Genomic DNA, 24,447 nt, shown 5'->3' with positions numbered 1-24,447 from the left:
ATGACCATTTTTGGATTCCGTGAGAAATCCTAAAAGCCATTTTATGGCCATTTCCTACCTCTCTGTGGGATTTTTTAATTGGGTCTTTAGAAAGAAATACATTAATTAGAAAGAAATACATACATACATTACATCAGTGGTAATAGCAGGAGATCTCCAGCTAGTACCTGGAGATTGGCAACCCTATCCATAACTGATGGCTGTGTGTGGCTGGGGAAAATTATTTGTGGGCAGGGTAGGCTCCACATTATAGGCTCCTGAAATGCAGCACTTCCAGAGAGCTTCTGCTGATCACATACATGAACACTGTTTATTCTCTGAGTAGCTTGAGTTTGTCCTCCCCCTTTCCCCTTAATTTGAACACATGAACACATGAAGCTGCCTTATACTGAGTCAGACCCTTGGTTTGTCAAAGTCAGTATTGTCTACTCAGACCGGCAGCAGCTCTCCGGGGTCTCAGGCAGAGGTCTTTCACATCACCTTCTTGCCTAGTCCCTTTAACTGGAGATGCCGGGGATTGAACCTGGGACCTTCTGCATGCCAAGCAGATGCTCTACCAATAAGCCACAGCCCCTCCCCTATTATGCTTGTCCTCTGGATACCATGTACATGTGGATGTACATGGAACTCTGTCCATGAGTGGTGCAGAAAGAACACAAGTTATCATTGCAATCAATCAATCAATCAATCAATCAATCATTTCAGAGCAAGTTATCATTGCAATCAAATAAATCGCATGGTGTTTGGCCTGTAATAGGGTATATAGCAACTAGGGTTGCCAGCTCCAGATTGCGAAATTCATGAAGATTTGGGAGTGGAGCCTGGGGAAGGTGGGGTTTGAGGAGGGGTAGGACTTCAGCAGGGTATAATGCCATAGAGTCCATCCTCCAAAGCAGCACCTGGAGATCAGGTGTAATTCCAAGAGATTTCCAGGTTCCACCTGGAAATTGGCAACCATAACTCCACAACCCTTTCTACAGGTGAATGAAGTAATTGGAACATCAAACTTCAAGGGGGCAGAACATTCCACACCCTCACTCTAAAGACCCTTCTTCTACCTGTCATAGCTTTCACCTTGTACACTGTTGGAGTATGAAGTAGGCCCTTATTAGAAAACCACAGCTTCAGTAGAGATTACTTTAGGAAGATATGTTGGTTCTAGGGCATGGAGGGTTTTCAAAAGGTCAAAGCAAGTACCTTAAATTGTCCCTTTAAACCAATGGATTTGATATAAGGCAGGCTGAATGTGTTCCTGTTTCCCCAGATCTGTAGTGAGATAGGGTTACATTGTGGGCTGGATGAAACTTCTGAGTGACCTTCAAGGCCAGCCCCACACAGAACTCATTACAGTAGTCAACCCTGGCAGTTACAAAATCATAGCGATCAGGATATCAGGGACTCCTCTGTTCAGGAAGGAACATTCAGCGCCTGTATAATGAATCAAATGAAGAAAAAAAAACCTTCTAACTGCCACATTCACCTGGTTATCCAGTGATATTCCTGGCCTCCATGTTGATTTGATTGGTGGCATCATGACCCCATTAATTAAGTGGGGTAGCGTGAGATTAGCCCTGATACTTTCTTTCACTCCTGAGTCCTTAATTTTGAAATTTGGTCAACCGGTGTTCCAAAAGAAACACAATAAGGCCTCAACTTATGTAGAACTAACAAAAAATGTAGTTGATTTCTGCCCTTATTTAATGAAATATCATGGTGGTTCATGGGGAATCTTGAGGATATATGAAGGAAATGAAGCATAGCTATAGGAAACCTAAAAATGCCCCATGCTCTTAGTTCATAAACCAATGCAGTCTTGCATGTAACCAGGGGGAGCGGCTCAGTTTAGGGTAAGAAAATTACCAAGTCACCCCAGTCACGGCTGTATGGTGCTGTTTTTAGTAGGCAGTGGATTAAGTTTTTCAAGGTACATCTATATCTGATGAAAAATTACTTCAGATCAGATAGTAATGAAATCATTTGGAAAAGTTAATAATTGACTATACTGAATGTTTTAAATATTAACTGTAAAATCCAGAATGACCGATGAACTTGTTTGGCTTTAATCATTAGTGAGTTTATTGTTGTGGTCATAGTGCAGTCCCACATGGGTATTGGGCCCAGGGCTGCCAATAGGGAAGACTGGGAGGACAAAATTCCCTGGGGCCCAAGTCAGCTGGTGGGCTCCTGAGGCCAGGGGTCATGCAGCATTCTGCAAATCATTTCAATTTATTTTGCTTCTAATGCAGTTCTACACTGCAGCCACTAGGGTGCAGGAAGGCAGAGCGCAGTAAACCGCTGCAAACTTTATTGGGAGGATGAGGAATAACCTTGCTTATCAGATCCCACTAAACCCATTAACCGAGCCAATGTGAGCAAGGCAAGACCAGCTAGCACAGCACATGGCTGCTACCGCCATTGCCAGGATCACCTTCCTCTTCCACGGTTAGATATTATCCAGCATCACCTTCTTGTATATGGATGAAGTTAAGGCAGTGATAATGAATATGAATGTTGGCAAATCTCCAGGACCGGATGGGTTGCCTATGGAATGGTATAAAATGTTTTCATATCAATTGTATAATGAGATTTTTAACTTGCACCAGAAATTAATCGATGGTCCGCTAGTGCAGACTTTGGCATCTCCTTTTTTTCAGAATTGGAATGCAGATTGAGTGTATCCAGTCTGTGGGCCTCCTCCTTTGAGACTGGTCGATAATTATTGAGATCTCCTGGATCCAGGATAGGCTTCTTTAGAAGTGGATGCACCCCAGCCTATTTCAAGGCTGGGGTGACCACCCCCTCTCTTCAGGAAGCATTAAGTCCTTCTCGCAACCCGTCAGCAACCCCCCTCCAGAAGATTTAAGTAACCAGGAAGGGCAAGGGGCATGCAAGCAGATGGTACGCCTCAAATTTCCAATAGTCCTGCCCACATCCTCAGACCGAATAAAGTGAAAAGTATCCAAAACAAGTTGGCACCCTGGAACCATCTGACCCAGTCACTGCTAATGTAGAACCCAAGTCAAAACTGATGGTTTCCCCCCTCCATTTAAAAAAAATTGGTTACTGGGTCTCGAGTCCCCCACCCCTTTTTGTTCTTTTTTTCTTTTTTTAAAGGAAGGAAGGAAGATTGGGTTTTTAAAAATGTACCCAGGAGTGTGAGTGTGGTTTGTCTTAATGTCACTGGAATTTTGCAAAGACCCTGGTACACAATGAATTACTTTGTGCAGAGGAACACCATCTGACATAGGGGAGGGGAACTGCTGAGGGGTTTGTGTGCACCAATAGTGGGCAAATAGCATTAGTAGCTTTTCAGTTAGTGCTGATGGAGACTTTTTCGAGCTATCAAACTGGAGTATTTCCTCTTAAATGTTTTACATATATTTACTCACCTAGTAGGCTTTGAGACAGAAAGCAACTTTAGATTACATTAATTGCTGCATAATAGTAGGCCTACAGCCCATGGTGACAGTCCTTAGATGCCTCTTCCCCATTGCACAAAGGCCCTTTTACTTGCCTATAAATATTCCTCTCTTGGGTGGCTGAACAACTCCAGCCGTTAGGATGTCTGCATTTTAGTCTGGCTTTCAACCTGGTTTTGGGACACAGGCAGCCTTGATGACTCCTTCTGGGACAGAAACAGTGGAAGTGGAACCCTTTGATTCTTTCAGAAGCCTGCAATGCTATCGGGCATGGAGTCCTTCTGGAACTGTTCACTGAGAGGGGTGCTGGGAGCTCTACGCTCTGATGGTTCTGCCCCTACTTTGGACAACTGGTTTCAGAAGGAGATGACAGGGGACTGCTCTTTGGACCACAGAGTCTGGAATACCGGCCACCTACAGATATTCTGTCTCCCTTGCTGTTCAATATTTACATGAAGATTCTGTAAGAGGTTGTCTGGTGATTTAGAGTGAAGTATCACTAATATGCAGATGACACACAGCTCTCCCCTTTTTTGCTGAGTCAGTGGAAGTCCTGAACTGTTGTCTGAAGTTTGTAAAGGGCTAGCAATAGTGTAGCCACATAAACCTATGGCAACCAGTTTAGTAGTCTAAAATAAAAGGTAGGGGAGCAGGTTAATTCATGCCATCGTATTCCCTATTACTATGTATGGGTGTGAGAGCTGGACAATGAAGAAAGCTGATAGGAAGAAAGTAGATTCCTTTGAAATGTGGTGTTGGAGGAGAATGTTATGGATACCCCCGACTGCTAAAACAACAACAACAAATCAGTGGGTTTTAGATCAAATCAAGCCTGGACTGACCCTAGAAGCTAAAATGATTCAACTGAGGCTGTCATACTTTGGTCACATTATGAGAAGACAAGAGACACTGGAAAATACAATCATGCTGGGAAAAGTTGAGGGCAGCAGGAAAAGAAGAAGACCCAACAAGAGATGGACTGACTCAATAAAGGAAGCCACAGCCCTCAGTTTGCAAAACCTGAGCAAGGCTGTTAAGGATAGGACGTTTTGGAGGACATTGATTCATAGGGTCGCCATGAGTAGGAAACGACTTGACAGCATTTAACACACATACACACAGGGGAGCAAAGGCAAAGACATATACTGGATAATTATTTTTTTATTATGACTAACATTAATAACAACTTCAATATAGACAGAGTTTGACATAATTACAAGTACGTAGCAAGGAGCATTAATGTTATGTATGATAATGGTAGAAGGAAGAAAGAGAGGTGCTGTCCAAGCTGGTGACTAAGCAGGAATCTGATTCTGAGCCAAACCAATAAATGAATGGTCAAAACCATGGAAAAGCATCAACAGAATCAGGTATCTATAGAAAATATTGGCCATTGAAATCGGCTTTTCCTTGTATCTTGCACCAAAAAAAGACCTGAAATGGGCCTGAGTGGAATGGTACTAGCCAGTGGCTGGGATCCAATGGATTGAATGCTTTCTTCCCCCACAGAATGCGCCTTCCTTGTCTCCCAATGTAGCCCAAGTCATGCTCTGTGGGAGGAAATCCTTCTGCCTGCAGAAATGCCCCATTGGATCCAAGCCAGTATCTTCAATTCTCAGCATCCCTTTCTCTAGCCAAACATTGCTTCACAAATAAGTCAGTTGGCTTTGCTTTCTCATTCAGTGAATTTGAGGTCTTTGGTTTTTTTTTGTATCCTTCTCAGACTTAAGACAGAATAATTGCTCATACAAGTTCCAGAGTTAGTGGGATGGGTAAGCAAACCCAGTGGCCTGATGTAGTTGCGAAGCTCATCTGATGTCCAAAACACAGCAGTGATGAAATGGATTTGTTTTGTCTACATAGCTAGGACTAGTGAATGGATCTCACTTGGAAGTAGATATTACTCTACACCAAATTTGTTCTTTGGGTGAATCAAAGGCATTTATGAGGTGTCAGTACAAGAAACCAGCAGACACCGAAGCAGTATTGGTTTATCTCTATGCAGCAAATGACTCAATACACAAGTTCCAAATTTTTAACTCAATTAAGTCTCTCAGCTAGTTTGTGAGGGGGTCGGCAAGTCGGCATATGAAGCGCTAAAGTTTGTGACAAGGCACAGTCCAGTTACACTGAGACTGAAATGTCCTTGGCAGTAGGGCTGTCAAAAAAAAAAATTCGGTACAGTTCGGATTCGGCCGAATTTGACCCTTGTGGGTTCGGTACGTGCCGAAGTCCGAACTCCCCCGCTTCGGATCCCCGGTAATTCGGGGGGATCCGGAGTTCGGGGGAAAATTCGGCCCCAGCGCGCCTTCAGAGGGATTCCCTGAAGGCGCGCGGGGGCCCTTTAAACTGATCTGAGCCTCCCAGCTGGGAGGCGCAGATCAGTTTAAAGGGCAGCCCGCCCCCCTTCAGCGGGCTCCGCTGGAGAGGCTCGGGCTGCCCTTTAAACTCATCTGTGCCTCCCGGCCGGGAGGCTCAGATCAGTTTAAATGACAGCCTGCGCCTCTCCAGCGGAGCCCGCTGAAGGGGGGCGGGCTGCCCTTTAAACTCATCTGTGCCTCCCGGCCGGGAGGCTCAGATCAGTTTAAAGGGCAGCCCGAGCCTCTCCAGCGGAGCCCGCTGAAAGGGGGCGGGCTGCCCTTTAAACTCATCTGAGCCTCCCAGCTGGGAGGCGCAGATCAGTTTAAAGGGCAGCCCGTGCCTTTCAGCGGGCTCCCCTGAAGGGGGGCTGAATTTGCCGAATTTATTCGCGAACTCCCGAACTCGCTGAATTCGTCCCCCCCCCGGTTGCCCGCCAGTTTTGAGTTCGGATCCGTCCGAACAGAAAATCACCGAATCAGGGGAAATTCGGTTGATTTTCAGTTCGGACCGAACCGAATTGACAGCCCTACTTGGCAGGCAAAAAGGTGCAGAAGAGGAGGGCTGTGAGCACAGGGGAGCTAAGCATAGTTTGATGTTAAGAACGCGGCACAGCACAGATGCTGTAGGGCATCGGAGGCGTAGTACCCCCAACTGCAGGAGTGAGGTCCAGGTCTTCTTTAGATGTCCCGGGGGCTGGCTGGAAAGTGAATCTCTGCAGGAGACCCATGAATAAGAGGAAGAGCTCCATTTTGGCCAGGGTCTCACCAGCACACATTCGCCGACCTGTGACAATGCAAATGGGGCAAGAGAGCCCTGTTTATTTAAAATACTTTTATACCATTTCCCCCATGGAATGATGCTTATAGTAATTTATCATGAAATACAAAGAAGTAAATATGATGGCAGATTGAAGTACATGTCATCGCGATGATTAACAGTATCGAGGAATAATTGTATCCTTCAAAGAAATGGCATGCTGGGACGGATTTCTACCAAGTCAATTGTCTTGGGTACCCAATCTATTAATTAAACCCACAACGATATATCTAAAAGTAGTTACCTGCAGAGAAAGGCATGAAGGCATCTCTCTTAACAAACTTTCCTTCAGAATCAAGGAAGTGCTCTGGATAGAACTGAAGTGGTTTTTCCCACTGGGATTCATCGTACAACACAGAGTACAGTAATGGGATGATATATGTTCCCTGCAAAGTCAAAACAATGAAGATGGCCCACATATTATCTGACATACTGAATTATACAGAGGTGGCCAAAGGATTTTTGGTGCCCTGGGGTAATAACTAGACCATTGTCTGTGCCCTTCCCCAACCTACACTATGGGAAAAGGTCCACCACCCTCCTCCTCCCACCAGTGCCCTGGGGAAGCTGTCCTCCCTCTCTCTGCCCTGACTGGGGACAATCCTGTGGCTTGCTGTGGTGCCCCATCTGCTAAAGCTGGAGGGTGAGAGATTCAGAACAGATAAAAGGAAGTATTTTTTCACACAACGCATAGTTAAATTGTGGAACTCCCTGCCCCAGGAAGTGGTGATGGCTGCCAGCTTGGAGGGCTTTAAGAGGGGAGTGGACATATTCATGGAGGAGAGGGGTATTCATGGCTGTTAGTTAGAATGGATACTAGTCATGCTGCATACCTATTCTCTCTAGTATCAGAGGAGCATGCCTATTATTTTGGGTGCGGTGGAACACAGGCAGGATGGTGCTGCTGCTGTAGTCTTGTCTGTGGCTTCCTAGAGGCACCTGGTTAGCCACTGTGTGAACCGACTGCTGGACTTGATGGGCCTTGGTCTGATCCAGCAGACCAAGCTTTCTTATGTTCTTATGTTCAACAGTCATGAATTGGGAGGGGAAAACAGCCCTAGGTAAGGGCCCTGCCCCCCAGCCTACCCCTGGTCCCCACCCTCCTTAAAATGGAGCAAACTGTCCTGGGGTCAGATGTGCCATCTGAGGCTACTGCCAGCCAAGGCAGACTCCAATGTTGTGGGCAGGAAAGCATGATTCTGACAGGGGTGGTTTTGGTCCCCCTTCATCTTTGAAGCCCTAGACAATTGCCTAGGTGTTCCTCATGGATGGGCCAGTTCTCTGTGTTTAGATCTCTCCCTTTAAAATTAATGGGGATTATGAATGGCTTAACTGACTGGCTCTGAAGTTCCTCAGCATCTGAAAACTGGCCTCTTTGTAAAGTGTTGCAGGCCACAAATGAACAGATTCAACTTAATTTTATTTTTAGCATTTTATTTACTTTATTTAGATCCTGCCTTTCTCTGCAATAGGGACCCAAAGGCACTTCCATCATTCTGCTCTCCTTTGTTTTATTCACAACAACTCTGTGAGGTAGGTAGGTTAGGCTAAGAGTATGTGACTGACCCAGGGCTACCAAGGAAGCTTACGAGGCAGAGTCGGGATTCGAACCCAGTTCTCCCAGGTCCTAGTTCAGCACTTTAACCACCACACCACACTTGTGTTGCTAATGGAGTTAAGTAAGACTGATCACCTTTGGAATGAAATAGCCTTTCAGAGTGACATCCGCACAGGTGGTACGTGGCAAATTCATAGGGATAATATTAGCGAACCTCTGCACTTCATGGATTACCGCATCTGTATAGGGCAATTTTGATCGGTGTTCAATCTGAGGCTGAGCAGACCCGATCACTGTTGTAATTTCTTCCTGGACCTTATCTGAGAAAATAAAACATTTCTTAATTCACACTATGGTATTCCCCATTACTATGTGTGGATGTCAAAGTTGGACAGTGAAGAAAGCAGACAGGAAGAAAGTTGATTCATATGAAATGGGGTGTTGGAGGAGAGTTTTATGGATACCATGGAGGGCGAAAAAGATAAATATTGGATTGTTTATACAGATATGTATGTATGTATGTATGTACGTGTAAAAAATGCAAAATTAATAATTAATATTTTTAAAATCTTGATCAACTATGTGTGGATGTGAAAGCTGGACAGTGAAGAAAGCAGACAGGAAGAAAGTTTTAAAAAAAATAAAAATAAAAGAAGGGGTACAAAAAGAAAAAAGGGGAGAGGGGAAGGGTTTCCACAATACAATTTAAAAAATAAGAATATGCAAACATATCAAACAGATTGCCATGCTTTTCAGCGCCATTATACAATCAAATAATTACCCAAAATCTGAGAAAACAGAAAAAAAGAAAATTAGTCAGGCATTACTAATCATATAATCAAATAGTTACCCAAGTTATATAAAAAAATTCAAACGTTGTTAATCGTGTAATGTAATAAAAAATGCTTACCATCTTATCTATCAGGGTTATTTAATACCTCTACAAGTAACATAGTTTTCTAGTTATAAAATAGGGTTAAATGTCGCTGTCATAGGTTTATTTTTGGGTTTTGTTAGCATTAAACCTCAACATATTTATAAAATAATTTCCATTTTTCATGAAACTGCTCATAATTTGTGCCATTGCTTATGTTCATCATGTTGGTCATTTTTGCCATAATAGCATACTCCATTAGTTTTTCTTTCCATTCTTCTATGTCCAGAAGAAGTGACTGCTTCCATTTCCTTGCTAAAACTATTCTGGCAGCTGTAGTAGCATATTTAAACAAATCTTGAAGTTGCTAGGTTATATTTGATGGTATAATACCTAGCAACATGTTCTTGGGATCTAACAGGAACTTTTGCTGGAATATCTTTTGAAGTTCTTGGTGAATGGCTCTCCAGTACAACTGTAACCTCAGATAAATCCACCATACATGAAAGAAAGAGCCATATGTATTACATTTCCAACAAACCACTTGGCTTGTTTTATTTGTTCTGTGCATCTTCTTTAGCATTTTTTGGGGGGGGGGGGTAAAATGCCATCTGTAGTACATCTTATACCAGTTTTCTCAAATTTCCTGGTTGGCTGTAAACTTTAGATCTTTGGCGCATAGCTGTTCCCATTTTTCCATTGTAATAATTTCTCCAAAATTCTGCATCCATTTGATCATATTTATCTTTACTTGTTCCATTTCTGGATCATATTTCAATAGTAACTTATAAATACTCCCAAGTAGATGGTCTATGTGTTTGGTTATTATAGTTTCAGGAAGAAAGTTGATTTATTTGAAATGTGTTGGAATAGGTACCATGGATGGCCAAAATAAATAAATAAATAAATAAATAAACAAGTGGGGTTCTGGATCAAATCAAGCCTGAATTCTCCCAAGGAGCTAAAATGACTAAACTGAGACTCTCATACTTTGGTCACAACACTTACTGGAAAAAACAATCATGCTAGGAAAAGTTGAAGGCAGCAAGAAAAGAGGAAGACCCAACAAGAAATGGATTAGTCAAAAAAGGAAGCCACGGCCTTCAGTTTGCATGACCTCAGCATGGATGTTAATGATAGGGCATTTAGGAGGTTTTTACGATACTACTCATACAGCCAGTTCGGCTTTGAACAGTGTCACACTAAGACTAAAAAAGAAAAATATATTTATATATACATCTGTATAAACAATCCAAAAGTAATATTTTTTAAATCTTGGATCAATTGGGGAAAAAGCTTTGCAACTGCCAAAGTAATATTAAAATCTACCCCTGCTAAAAGAAACCTCAAATTATCCAATTCACATCTAGAGACCTGAATAAAAGGTTTTATCCATCTATCTATAGCCACAGGACAGAGACCACAACTGAATAGAGAATGTTGAAGGGTATCTATTTGACCAAAACCTCATTGACCCACTCACTCAGAATATGGCACCTTATTTAAACGACCCAATACTTCCTGAGGGAATGACATTCAATCAAGCCAACATAAATAATTGTCTATTACGTGGTACTATGAGGAAGTCAAAGTGTAAATTTTGGAGATCATTAATTCATGTGTGTGCGTGTGCGCACGCACGTGCATGTGTGTAAAGTGCCGTCAAGATTCAGCTGACTTATGGGGACCCTGGCAAGGTGCTTTCAAGGCAAGTGAGACAACTACACCAAACTGATATGATTAAACAACTCAGAAAATGTTATTACAAGTATAAAAACAATGCGTTGAGAGTCTTCCATCCTTTACCTATTCACTCTGTATTTCCACCGAACTGCACCAGTACACCAGTACATTATGCACCAGTACATTATGGAATGTAAACATAATGAGGGAGGTGTGCATGCTCCAGAGGCTGAAAATGTGAAGAGTTTAAGCATTTCATAATCCATTCTGCTTTCAAAATTATGCCAACTAAGCAAAAAACACAGCAGTGCTGACCAAAACAGACTATCCACAGGGACACGGGCAGAATGATCAAATGTAATGAGTTGCATGCACAAAGCAAGTACAAAAACAGTGAAAAACATGATAATTAAAGTACATATCAGGACACCCTGAATAATCCTTGCAAAAAAAAGTCCCAAAGTAAGTTCATGTATTACACATGGAAGTGCGGGCTTCCATCAAAGCGAGGTATTAGTCTCTATTAGTCTCTATTATACAACATGTTCTTTGTATTTTGCTACCTTTCAACATCACACCAGTTGGGGTAAAACAGAAAGAATAACTCACTGGTGCCTCCTGTTTTCCCTCATTCAAGTAACACCCAACAGCAACCTAACAGTTCTTTGTATTACTGCTAAGTGTCACTGGAATTCAGATATCCTGGAATAACAGAAACCAACCAATGGGAAGCACTCACTCTGAATTTCAGGGTACTTCATCATCAGCAATAGGGCCCAACGCAAGGTAGTTGAAGTGGTCTCCATACCGGCAGCAAATAAGTTACCCACAACAGCCTTTAGGTTTTCATTATGGAAGAATCCATCAATCTTGTTCTTGTTCTTCTCCTAGGAGATAAGAAGAACGAAATGATTTAAAATAAAAGATCAGCCTGAGTACCATAAATACATGTGTGCATATTAAAATATCTCTATTCTGTCTCTATAGACAGGCTAGGTCCAGATTGTTTGGTCAAATTTATATTTCTCTACTTTTCACCACCATCAAAAAAATAAATACCAAGAGAGCCCTAAGAATTTTACAACATCAACAGAGGTAGAAAGGGCTGTGAGGCTCTTTTCATAGGGGCTCTTTAAACCACTTTGGTCTCTGAAGGGAAACAAATTTCTTCCAAAAGTTGTTGTTGTTGGGAGGGGAAGGAGGAGAAGAAGAAGGAGGAGGAGGAGGAGGAGAAGGAGGAGGAAGTGAAGGAGAACAAGGAGAAGGAGAAGAAGAAGAGGAGGAGGAGGAGAAGTAGTAGTAGTAGTAGCAGTAGTAGTAGTAGTAGTAGTAGTAGTAGTAGTAGTAGTTTTTATACGCCGACTTTCTCTACCACTTAAGGAAGAATCAAACCAGCTTACAATCTCCTTCCCTTCCCCTCCCCACAACAGACACCTTGAGAGGTAGGTGGGGCTGAGAGAGCTCTGAAAGCTCTGTGACCAGCCCAAGGTCACCAGCTGGCTTCATGTGTAGGAGCGGGGAAACAAATCCAGTTCACCAGATTAGCCTCTGCCGCTCATGTGGAAGAGTGGGAAATCAAACCCGCTTCTCCAGATCAGAGTCCACCACTCCAAATCAGTTCTGTGACTTTGTGGGAATAAATTCAAAGAACACCCAGATAGAACTGAAATCTATAGCCACAGCCATTTTGAGATTACTTGTAGCAAACTTTGCCCAGCATTAAACAAAAAATTGTTGTTCTATCTACTGTCACATCATTTAATAAATTTCAAAAATGCAGATATTATTATACCCGTAATTCACCTCTCCTATCTTTACATTTGAACTTCAAGTGAGCTGCATCAACAAGAGTTACCGTATATGGTAACCATATACATAATTACTGAGGCCTAGGCTTAACATTTCAAAGAAGCTTTTGTTATGTATTTCAGAAATACTCACAGAAGAAACACACCACATCTGCCAAAAGCAATTAAAAATGTAACACAAAAACAGTATACTAATCCCTTGCTGGGATTGCCATAAATTGGTTGTGACTTGAAGGTACTTACGTACATAATGTTGTTCGTATGCATCATTTTCTTACAGTATCACAATGTGCTCCTTCTTTTGGAGCTTTTCAAGTGACAACCCTCATGCCTCAGTGACAGAGCATGTGCTTGCCATGCAGAAGGCCCCAGGTTCAATCCCCAGCATCTCCAGTTGAAGGGGTGAGATAGTAGGTGATGTGAAAGACCTCCACCTGAGACCCTGGGAAGCTGCTACCAGTGTGAATAGATTATAATGACCATGATGGACCAATGATCTGATTCAGTATAAGGTGCTTGCCAGGTCCGGATTTGGAAATACCTGGAGATTTTGGGGGTGGAGCCTGAGGAGGGCATGGTTTGGAGAGGGGAGGGACTTCAGTGCCATAGTGCCATAGAGTCCACCCTATTGGTGGATAGATGTCTATCAACTCTATACTCAACCAATGGCTGTTTTGTCATATTACATGGTGCTATAGGAGAGTGCCCAGCTGGGTATGGAAGTTGAGGGTAGGCAGTACTAACAGACTTGATATGGGCAGTCATGTGTATGATGTTGTAAGAAAACTATAACAGATACATACCTCTGTGCTTAATCTGCAAAGGCCCAAACTTAGAATGTGTAGATAAATATCATACATACAACTTTCTAGCTTATTTTGGGGCTACATCAGTTCAGTGTAGACACCCAAGGCAGCCACTCTCTGCAGACCACAGGGTTACAAACTACTGAAAATCTCTTCTACAACTGAACTCCATTCTGAGTATTCCCTTCCCACTCAAATTCATTTTTAAAACATAGATGTGAAAAGTTCACCTGTAGTTACTTGGCATGTTTAAAGAGGTTCTTACCTCTTGCTGTCGAATTAGAAATGTGTCAATAAAGCTCCTCTGGTCATTCTCATCCAGTACTTTGAGGTGTTTTATGAAGGTGGCCTGGATGAAGGCAAACAATTCATCCCTGTTGTCAAGGACAGTTTTGCGAGCACCGAAGAGAAAGCCCAGAGCAGGAAACATGTTGTACAGCTAAAAGAATAACGTATGAGAAAGGAAAAGATTAAGAAAGCCCCAAGACCTTCTTAATGCATTCTAGGCAGATCTTAAAGTGCCTTTAATTAAAATATCTTTGCTCCTTTTGTCAGAAAATTGACCCAGAAAGATCCCATATTCGCCCCCATTCTCTTCCATTGAAATGCATTGGCAAAGTGGCTGCGTTCAGAATCTTTAGTGTGATCTTAGCAATGTATCTTTGCAAAGTTCACCCCTTGCCTTCATAGAGTTGTATAGAGATACAATGTAGATACATTGTAGATACATTGTATCTCTCTGGAGGCAAGGGGCCAACTTTGCAAAGATACATTGCTAAGATCACACTAAAGATTCTGAACGCAGCCACTTCGCCAATGCATTTCAATGGAGAAGGATGGGGGAACCCATTCCAGACCCCATAACTCCAGACCCCCTGACCCAATCTTCACCAAACATGGGGGTTCTTGCAAGGAGGGTCCCTTCCTGCTACCCTGAAAATTTTGGACCTCTACCTGCAAAAATGCCCCCCAGGAGCAATGGGAATTTTTTGTGCAAAGCTCCTGGGGGGGCATTTTTGCTGGCAGAGGTCCCAAATTTCCAGGGTAGCTTGAAGAGACTCTCCTTGCAAGAAGCCCCCTTTCTCCATAGGAATGCATTCAAAACCATTTGTATTGGTTTTAATGGAGGAGGATGGGGCAACCCCTTCCAGACCCCATAACTTCGGACCCCCTGACCCAATCTTTGCCAAACATGGAGGTTCTTTCAGGGAGAGTCCCTTCTAGCTACCCTGAAAATCTGGGACCTCTATCTGCAAAAATGCCCCTGCAGGAGCCGTGGAAAGACACTCATGATAAAGCCGAATTTTTGGGAATGGCAAATTCGGCTTTGCCAACCACCTGGTTTTTCTGATTCAGTAAAAACAAACCAGAAATTTACCAAAATGGCATTTATTCGGTATTTTTTCAGTTTGGTTTTTACTGAATCAACAGCCCTACCAGCTACTACCTGGAGGTTTGGCGAATCAAAATAAGAGCACCAGCAAAAGTACACCCAATAAGGTAACTACAATGCAAATTGCTGTTTAGAAAAATATATTGAGAATGAATTCTCACTAACACAACCTCAGTTGAACAGATAGAACAAATATTTTTTTACAGATGGTCTAAAATAGACCCAATATAGAGTCGCAAAAGTGATACAAGTAAGTGGAAATAGGCACAATTGCTCAGTTCAGTTCAAGTCCATACACATAAAATGCAATTTCTAACAATTAGGCAACAGTGACCGGAAATCCGGTGCAATGGAAATCTAATATAATTCCATTTCATATGAAACTTTTTCAAGCTTTCAGTCCTTCCGTGCACTATTCATTCAGTTTATGAAGGAGTGTGCCTTCCCTGTTTGTACGGACGGCCGTACAAACAGGAAGGACTGAAAGCTTGAAAAAGTTTCATATGAAATGGAATTATACCGGATTTCCAATGCACAACGTCCGATCACCATTGCCTAATTGTTAGAAATTGCATTTTATGCGTATGGAATTGAACTGAACTGAGCAATTGTGCCTATTTCCACTTACTTGTATCGCTTTTGCGACTCTATATTGGGTCTATTTTAGACCATCTGTAAAAAATATTTGTTCTATCTGCTCAACTGAGGTTGTGTTAGTGAGAATTCATTCTCAATATATTTTTCTAAACAGCAATTTGCATTGTAGTTACCTTATTGGGTGTACTTTTGCTGGTGCTCTTATTTTGATTCGCCAAAACTCCTGTATAGCACTTGTAGCCATTTTTGACTACTACCTGGAGGTTGGCAGCCTTATCCATCAATTTAAATACTAATTTGAACATTTCATTGAAGGAGCTTCACTTTTTTTAACACTTGAAACATTGCTCGGGGTGAGCTGGGGAGGGAATTCCCTTGTAATTGTCTCGTACTCTAGCCAATCAGTCTTTTGCACAGCCAGGGCTGGGGGTCCCACAGATCTTACTGGACCCTTCAGTCAGCAACTTGCATTGGATCCCTCCAACCAAGGTGGGCTTCCTCAGCTGGTCACCTTAAGGTGGGGAGATTGGGCTAACAATTGTTTGGGCTGTACATATCAAGGCTCAAAGCTGCTGACTCCAGGTTATGGGCCCGAGCTAGGATTGCCAGTTCTCCCACTTTAGCAGGACACCTTCTGCCTGCATCCCCCAACTCCCACTGCCACTTGGTAGGCCATGTGAGGGGGAAATAATGCAAAAATTGCCAATGGTAAATAGTAAAATGTCATTTCTGCAGACAAAACCAGGAAGTGACATCACTCTGTTCCAGGATTCAGCTGAAATTCTATGGTAAAATCATACAGTTTCTGCCAAATAAGAGTGGTCTGGGTTTGACCCAGAAATGAGGTCACATCATCATTGTGAGTGATCCACCATTTCCCTGCCCTAGTCTCTAGCTTGAGACCCCATGGGGCCTTACAAATTAACAAGCTACCAAGAATCCCCCATAAAACCTCCAGTGTGGTGTAGTTAGGAGCAGTGGTTTGGAGTGGTGGACTCTGATCCGAAGAACCAGGTTTGATTCCCCACTCCTCCACATGAGCGGCAGAGGCTAATCTGGGGAACTGGATTTGTTTCCCCACTCCTACCTCACAGGGTGTCTGTTGTGGGAAGGGGAAGGGAAGGAGATTGTCAGCCGGTTTGATTCTTCCTTAAGTGGTAGAGAAAGTCGGCATATAAATAACCAACTTCTTCTCTCCTCTACTTCAGTGATGAAGTGGAATAGTACTGAGAGGCCGGTACCATGTATGATTTCCCAAAATTTTAATTAGTTTTGCAAAACAACAAATTCTTTACTGGCAATCAGACTTTTTTGAGGTTTTGTCTGGTGAACCATCAAATTCAAGGCAGAATCACATAGCCTTGCCTGCACTATATGTAGCAACATTCCAAATTACAATTTAAGCAATTTTGAATGGTTAGATTACCGTGACTGAGGGACTTCCAACAAGCCGGACATTTTCATTGACCAAGTTCAGTAGTCTTAGAAAAGTGGGATCTTCATATTCAAATCGCTTGCCAAGTAATATGGACACTATAATATTGGCAACAGCAGCATTCATGATTACAGTGGTCTCAAATGGTTTTCCTGTGCAAAAACAAACACATTTTCTTTGGAAAGAGCCTCAATATTGCTTGGATTAAGGAGAAGATAACAATACCAATTTCAAGGCGCAGGACAGCTTTTCGTTGATTCGTGGCTAGTTCTGCTTCAACCAGTCCTTCTTCTTCTCCTGACACATTCTCATAGCTTGGACTCTAACTTGGATTTTCGTGCTTCCCATGTTTTGGGCAGGCGTTTGACTTGTTAAAATCCTCTTTCCAAACAAGTGGCTGGCATGTCCATCAATTTAAATACTCATTCTGAATGCTTCTTTTAAGACATTTCATTTAATATTTTTAAACTTGAAACTTTGCTCAGGGTGAACTAGGGGAGGGAATGCCTTTGTCATCGTCTCATGGACTAGCCAATCCGTCCATTGTGCAACCAGATGGAGAGGTGGTTTTTGTGATTGTCACAGGGCCAGTCAATTTCAAAATGCGCAGCCAATAACCTACCTAAAACTGGAAGAACCAGCTATCCTGGGACTCAAATAAACTTTGAGATATGTGCAACTATCTAAAAAAGGAGGGTACACAATGGATTCCCATTGCTCATGCTATGTACTATGTAGAAATTGATGTCATATTTGGGGTTGTTTTGACTAAGCAATGCTAATAAGGAGTGGAATGTTATAAGAACTCTTGCTGGACATACATATACAGTTTTTTAATATTGAAATAGACCATCCATCTATCAGGATCAGGACAATCTACTCAGATTGCCAGTGGCTCTCCACGGTCTCAGGCAGAGATCTTTCATACCACCTATTTTCCAGTCTATTTAATGGGAGGGCCAGGGATTGAACCTGGGATCATCTGCATGTGCCACAGCCCCTACATACTATAGGCTTAAACAGGTTTAATGTTAACTCTGTCTCTCCAGGGAATTCTGGGAATTATACTGTTAGAAGTCAATATGTAACAAATGCCAGTGCCCTCAAACAACAATTCCTTGGGGAAAGGGTATGATTACAAAATGATTTCAAAAATCCACCCATATTGTGGTTTGTAGATATCCTCTTAGAGCACAAAAGACAACACCAACCTACTTTGGTAAGATTCAAATTTCTGTATTAGGAAATGGCATTCTTCAACAATCTTTTCCTCTATGGTCCTCTTCCCCATTCCGTAGTCACGCAACGTGGTTAACGTAAACCGCCTCATCACCTTCCAGTTCTCACCATGAGAAAAGACAACCCCTAAATGGAAGCAAAGGGTTGGTTTCAAGAGGTGGCATGACCCTTGTGGTTGTATTTGCAAAACCTAGGAGGTCTTCCACATTGGAGGGAACCCAGAATGAAGACATGCTATGGTGTTACTTAAGCAAACAAGAGGACCTACTATTTGAAAGGAAATTCCTCACCATAGCCTTCTGCAATTTCTTCAAAGATTGGGACAGCAGGCCTCTCTGCAAAGGCATCTGCCTGGTTCACCAAAGCCTCTGTTACCATCTCGTGGCCCGTCAGAACGACTACTTTCTGGAATCCCAGTTGAAAGCTGAAGACAGGACCATACCGCTTGGATAACTGAAATACAATTTTAAAAAGTGAAAAAGACAGTTCATGGCAACACAAAATACCTGGGTGAACAGAGATGTTTAAAACTGGCACCTGACATTTGACAAAGTGCCAAGCGGAGATGGTAGAGAGATAGTTCCAAAATTGTGATAGTACCTCAGAGAAGACCCTGACTTTTGTGGCCAGTCACATCATTATTACACCCAACAGGGCTTCTAGGTAGGGTTGCCAAGACCTGTTTGGGAAATTCCTGGAGATTTGGGGGTGGAACCTGGAGAGGGGGTTGTTTGGGGAGGGAAGGCACCTGAGCAGAGTATAATTCCATAGAGTCACCCTTCAAAGCAGCCATTTTCCCCAGAGAGAACTGATTTTTGTAGTATGGAGATTAGCTATAATTAGGGTTGCCAGGTCCCTCTTCACCACTCCAGGGAGGTTTTTGGGGTGGAGCGTGAGGAGGGTGGGGTTTGGGTAGGGGAGGGTCTTCAATGCCACAGTGTCCCATTGCCAAAGTGGCCATTTTCTCCAGGTGAACTGATCTCTATCGGCTGGAGATTAGTTGTAATAGCAGGAGATCTCTTGCTAGTACCTGGAGGTTGGCAACCCTAGCTATACTTCTGGGAGCTCTCCCTCTCCCACCTACAGGTAGATCAGAGAGCAGGCTTCATCTAGGAGATGAACGTCCTTAAGATATTCAGTATTCTGATTCTTCTCCCCCTCCTGGTCACTTTCCTAGGGCAGAAGTTCCCAAGAGACTGAAGGATCAGAGTGGGTGGGGGGCTTGCATTCCACTTGCAGGGAATCTTAGCCCCTCAGCTCCTTTAGCCATTTCAAATTCGGTGCCACCATCTAGGCTAGCCCCCCCAAAAAAACTCCCTTTTAGCGGCCCAGATAACTGAAAGCAGGGTGTGTGTGGGTGTATGCACATGAAGTAATTATCCCCCTCCTCCTACCCCCAGCTAAATCCTCTCGCTGGACTAGCAGCTTCAGATTTCAGCGTGAACAAATGGGCAGGCTCCTGAGTGAGTTACCAGGCACAGTCTAAGATCGTTAAAAGGGGGAAAAAAGGTATTTATTTAACTAGAAATCACACCAACAAGAAAAGAACTCAGGAGCAATGGGAATACATAGCAGACCAAGGCTACACGTGTTCCAGAAACTGACAGGTGCAAAAATAAGCACTAACTAGATTTCTTTGTTTAGGGATTTTACCTCGGCATGCCTCCCTGACAAATTGGCTCAACATAGCTGGAACTTATAAAACAGAATAGCTTTTGAAGACTTTGCTCAGCTTTCCTGGTTCCCCGGCTTGAACAACTGGCGCAATCTTTTAACTTTTTCTTTTCCAGATGGGAGGGGCTCTGTTTGAATGATCCTGAATTGTGAAGTGGGTCCCCACTCTTTCCACCATCTAACCAATGAGGTTTGTGGTTCTCCCTGACTTTGAGTTGCCTCCCCCGGGTCAGGATATTGAAAGCAAGCCATCTTTTGTTAATATTTTGAAGAGGCTGGGCAGCACACTCTGCGTTCCTCCCCAATCCCATGGGACTGTCATAGTTATCTGATGATAATCTGGCCCAGGCTAGCACTATGTTGTCAGATCTCAGAAGCTGAGTCAGCCCTGGTTGTTACTGGGTTGGGATTCCACCAAGGAATACCATGGTCTCTATGCAGAGGAAGGCAATGGCAAACTGTCTCTATTAGGGCACTTTCACACATGCCAAATAATGCACTTTCAATCCACTTTCAATGCACTTTGCAGCGGGACTTCACTGTGTGAAATGGCAAAATCCAGTTGCAAACCACCATAAAAGTGCATTAAAAGTGGATTGAAAGTGCATTTTTTTCAGTGTGTGTGAAAGCGCCCATAGTCTCTTGCCTTGAAAACCCTAAGTCGGTTGCAGCGTGACAGCAATTTACACACACACACACACACACACACACACACACACACACACACACTCAACTGTTTCCTGGTCTGAATCATGAATCCTGCTAAAGGAAAAGCTCTCAACGCATCTTCTCAAATCCTCCATTCTTTTTTATCCTTTCACACACTGGCCATCAGGTGGCCAGCGGGCAGCCTTGTGGTTTGGCAGGATTTTACTTGCCACCAGCGGGCACTTGGCAACCCTAGCCCCGTCAGACGCTTCTCAGAAGCTCACAAGGAGGAGGTAACGGACCTATTTAATCCCTTCTTCTTCAGACAGAAAGCCCCTCTGCGCTCTCCCCATGGTACTCACTAGGTAGCAGTAAGCAAAGAAACAGCAGTTGCAACACATAAAATAAGCAAGAACAAAACAACGATGGCCCATATGTCGGGAGGGGGCAGTTTGAATGTTCTCTGGCCCACACAGAGATCAACATCACACATGAATCTATGAGTGGCACGGAAAGAACAAAAAAGGCTTACCTTGGACAGGGTTCTGTAAGGCCTCTTCACGTCTAGTAGGTGGAGGTTTCCGATGAGGGGCCATGGCCTCGGTCCTGGGGGAAGATCTCGTCTGCTGGTGTTCCAGAAACTGTCCCTTTTCAGAAAGAATGCCAATGTAAGGACAAAGAGCAATAAGAGTGAAACCGGATCCATTAAATCCATGCCCTGAGAAGCCGTCTAAAGCAATTCCCACCAAAGTGGTAAAACACAATTTGATCTAGGATAGTCTCTGTCAGCTGAAAGAGCAGAATAAACAGTTGTTCTGCCTAGTGTTAGTGTTACTTATTATCTGGGTGAGCGGTGTCTAGCTCTTTAAAGGGAAACTTTGCTGAACTGGTGTTTACTCTTTGGACTCGTTTCTGAAGGCCATCCCGCGGGATTGGTTGGCAGATAAGACTTGTTAGTTCTGCCAGTTCAGAGAGTGGCTTTGCCAAATTCCTGGAGCTTTGGGGATGGAGCCTGGGGAGAGGAGGGTTTGAGGAGAGGTGGGACCTCAGCAGGGTATAATGTCCTAGAGTCCATCCTCCAAAGCAGCCATTTTCTCCAGGGGAACTGATCTTTATTGGCTGAAGGTCAGGTGCAATTCCATGTAGGGATGCCAGCCTCCAGGTGGGACTTGGGGATCCCCCAGAATTACAGCTCATTTCCAGATTATAGAGACCAGTTTCCCTGGAGAAAATGGATGCTTTGGAGGGTGGACTCTATGGCATTGTACCCCACTGAGATCCCTGTCCTCTCTGGACTCCATCCTCAACATCTCCAGTAGTTTCCCAACCTGTATCTGGCAATCCTACCACCCCATCACCTGCCGATGGCCGGGGGGACCTGGCAACCCTAATTCCGGGAGATCTCCAGGTTCCACCTGGAAATTGGCAGTCCTAACCACAACAGTTTCTACAGGTGAGTAAAGTAAGTGGAACATCAAACTTCAAGGGGGCAGAACATCCCACACCCTCACTCTAAAGACCCTTCTTCTGTCTGCCATGGCTTTTACCTTGTACACTGTTGGACTATGATGTAGGCCCTGATTAGGAAAAAAACACAGCTTCAGTGAAGGCTCATTTAGGAATATGTTGGTTCTAGGGCATGGGTTTTTTTCCCCAAAAGGTCACAGCTAATACCTTAAATTGTCCATTTAAACCAATGAATTTGATATAAGGCAGGCTGAATATGTTCCTGTCTCCCTAAATCTGTAGGGAGATGGGCAGCTACATTGTGGGTTGGATGAAACTTCCAAGCGATCTTCAAGGGCAACCCCATGTAGAACATATTAAGGTAGTCAACTCTTGCAGTTACAGAATCAGTTACAAAAAAAGATCAGCATATCAGGGTTTCCTCTGTCCAGAGCCTATGTAGCAAGTCAAACGGATAAAAAAAACTCCTCTAACTGCCACATTCACCTGCTTAACAAGCTGACCCCCATCAAAAAACTTTCCTGGTCTCCAAGTTGATTTGATTGGTGACATCATGACAACATTAACTAAGTGGGGTAGTGTGATATTAGCCCTGATACTTTCTTTCAAACCTGAGCCTTTAATTTTGAAATTTGATCAACGAGAGTTCCAAATGATACATGATAAGTCCTCAAAATTATCGTCATGGTCACAGTGCAGTCCCACATGGGTATTGGGCCCAGGGCTACCAATAGGGAGAGACTGGGAGGACAAAATTCCCTGGGGCCCAAGTCAACTGGTAAGCTCCTGAAGCCAGGGGTCATGCGGCATTCTGCAAATGGGTTTCAATTTATTTTGCTTCTAATGCAGTTCTGCACTGCAGCTGCTTTGGGTACAGGGAAGACAAAGCACAGAAAACAGCTGCAAACTTTGTTAGGAGGCTGAAGGATAACCTTGCTTATCACATCCTGCTAAACCCATTAACCGAGCCAGCATTGGAGCAAAGCAAGACCAGCTAGCACGCCACTGCCAGGGTCGCCTTCATCTTTCATGGATAGATATTATTCAGCAACAGCTTGTTGCATATGGATGAAATTAAGGCAATGATAATGAATATGAATTCTGGCAAATCTCCAGTACCAGATGGGTTGTCTTTTGAATGGTATAAAATGTTTTCATATCAATTGTATAATGAGAGTTTCGATTTGTAGGAGAAATTAATGCAATGGTCCAACAGTTACTGCAGTCTTTGACATCTCCTTTTTTCAGAATTGGAATGTAGATTGAGCATATCCAGTCTGTGGGCCTCCTCATTTGAGATTGGTCAATAATTATTGAGATCTCCTGGGTCCAGGGCAGGCTTCTTTAGAAGTGGATGCACCACAACATGTTGCACTCCATCAGCCCCCCCCCCCCCGAAGATTTAAGTAACCAAGAAGGGCAAGGGTCATCAAGCATGGGTTAGTCCTCAAACTTCTCAGGATCCTGTCCACATCTTCAGACCAAATAAACTGAAAAGTATCCCAAACAATGGGACAAATCTGCACCATGGCACCATCTGACCCAATGACTGCCAATGTAGAGTTCAAGTGCAAAGGGGTCTGGGTCTCTCTTTTTTAAACATTAATTACTGGCTACTTCTAACTTTCACCATGAATCCCAAAGGTTGTTGAACAGACTTTCTTCTTCAGATGGCCTTTATGTGTGTGTGTGTGTGTGTGTGTGTATACAGAGAGAGAGAGAGAGAGAGAGAGAGAGAGAGAGAGAGAGAGAGAGATTCCGTTCTCCATGGTTTCCTACAAGATAGCTAAGAGCATTTGCTTCCCTTGTGAAGGGAGTTATGCATCCATTGCCATTCACACCTTACAGTGCTAAAGCTTTTGTTAAGCATAACTCATCCGGTAGTTTCCACTGACCACTGCCTCCAGTGCTGGAGGTTCTACGCTTGCTCTCCAATTTAAGATTTTATATTTTAAAAGGTGAAAACAGATATACAAATTCTCAGTTTTGCACTTGGTGTTCCAACACCAAGGATATTAAAACCACTGCTAATCCTAACCACTGCCAATCCTAACCACAACAGTTTCTACAGGCGAGTAAAGTAAGTGGAACATCAAACTTTAAGGGGGCAGAACATTCCACACCCTCACTCTAAAGACCCTTCTTCTGTCTGCCATGAGAAAACCTGAGAAAAGAACCAATCACAAGGAATTCTACAGCTTGTGGTGTATTGGGGAGACCAGGCGTTCCACAACCTGAACAGAGACCCAGTAAGGACCATATGGCTAACTGGGAGGAAAGTAAAAGGTATGAGTGGGGGAGGGGGAAACTCCTGATCAGGGAGCCCCCTTGTCTACTATACTGGCATTCAGCCCATGAGTTCTTAATGGATCAGTGCGCCACAACCAGGTTCCTCTGATTGTGAACCCAAACAGGGACAGGGAAAGGTGCAGTACTGTGGTGCCCTAAGAAAATTGCCTTGGTATTACGCTAGGTTAAAATTCCTCCTTTGGTGGCTGAACAACTCTAGCCGTTCAGATGTCTGTATTTTAGTTTGGCTTTCAACCTGGTTTCGGGGCACAGACAGCCTTTAACACATGTGAAGCTGCCTTATACTGAATCAGACCCTTGGTCCATCAAGGTCAGTATTGTCTACTCAGACCGGCAGCAGCTCTCCAGGGTCTCAGGCA

The 24,447-nt window shown here is 43.4% G+C and overlaps 1 protein-coding gene across 1 annotated transcript; it reads right to left on the bottom strand.

The window, feature by feature from the left end:
- Positions 1-6,375: 6,375 nt before the first annotated feature.
- Positions 6,376-21,026, bottom strand: LOC130483924 (cytochrome P450 2K4-like). The gene is made up of 9 exons (XM_056856834.1): positions 20,844-21,026; positions 18,280-18,442; positions 17,966-18,115; positions 16,742-16,902; positions 13,591-13,764; positions 11,451-11,598; positions 8,290-8,474; positions 6,841-6,982; positions 6,376-6,563 (listed from the first exon to the last, which is right to left on the bottom strand). Exons 1-9 carry the CDS (start codon positions 21,024-21,026, stop codon positions 6,376-6,378), a joined length of 1,494 nt encoding a protein of 497 aa, XP_056712812.1.
- Positions 21,027-24,447: the final 3,421 nt, after the last annotated feature.

The sequence above is a fragment of the Euleptes europaea genome, chromosome 10 (genome assembly GCF_029931775.1).
Source record: "Euleptes europaea isolate rEulEur1 chromosome 10, rEulEur1.hap1, whole genome shotgun sequence".
NCBI lineage: Eukaryota > Metazoa > Chordata > Lepidosauria > Squamata > Sphaerodactylidae > Euleptes > Euleptes europaea.
This window is presented reverse-complemented; position numbering and strand designations above follow the sequence as displayed.

Coding starts and splice junctions, on each gene's coding strand:
- LOC130483924 (XM_056856834.1), bottom strand. CDS start 21,026: ATGGATTTAATGGATCCGGTTTCACTCTTATTGCTCTTTGTCCTTACA. Junction 11,599..13,590: donor TTCTAATTCGACAGCAAGAG/GTAAGAACCTCT, acceptor CTTATCTCCTAG/GAGAAGAACAAGAACAAGAT. Junction 6,564..6,840: donor CTTCATGCCTTTCTCTGCAG/GTAACTACTTTT, acceptor GCATTGTCACAG/GTCGGCGAATGTGTGCTGGT.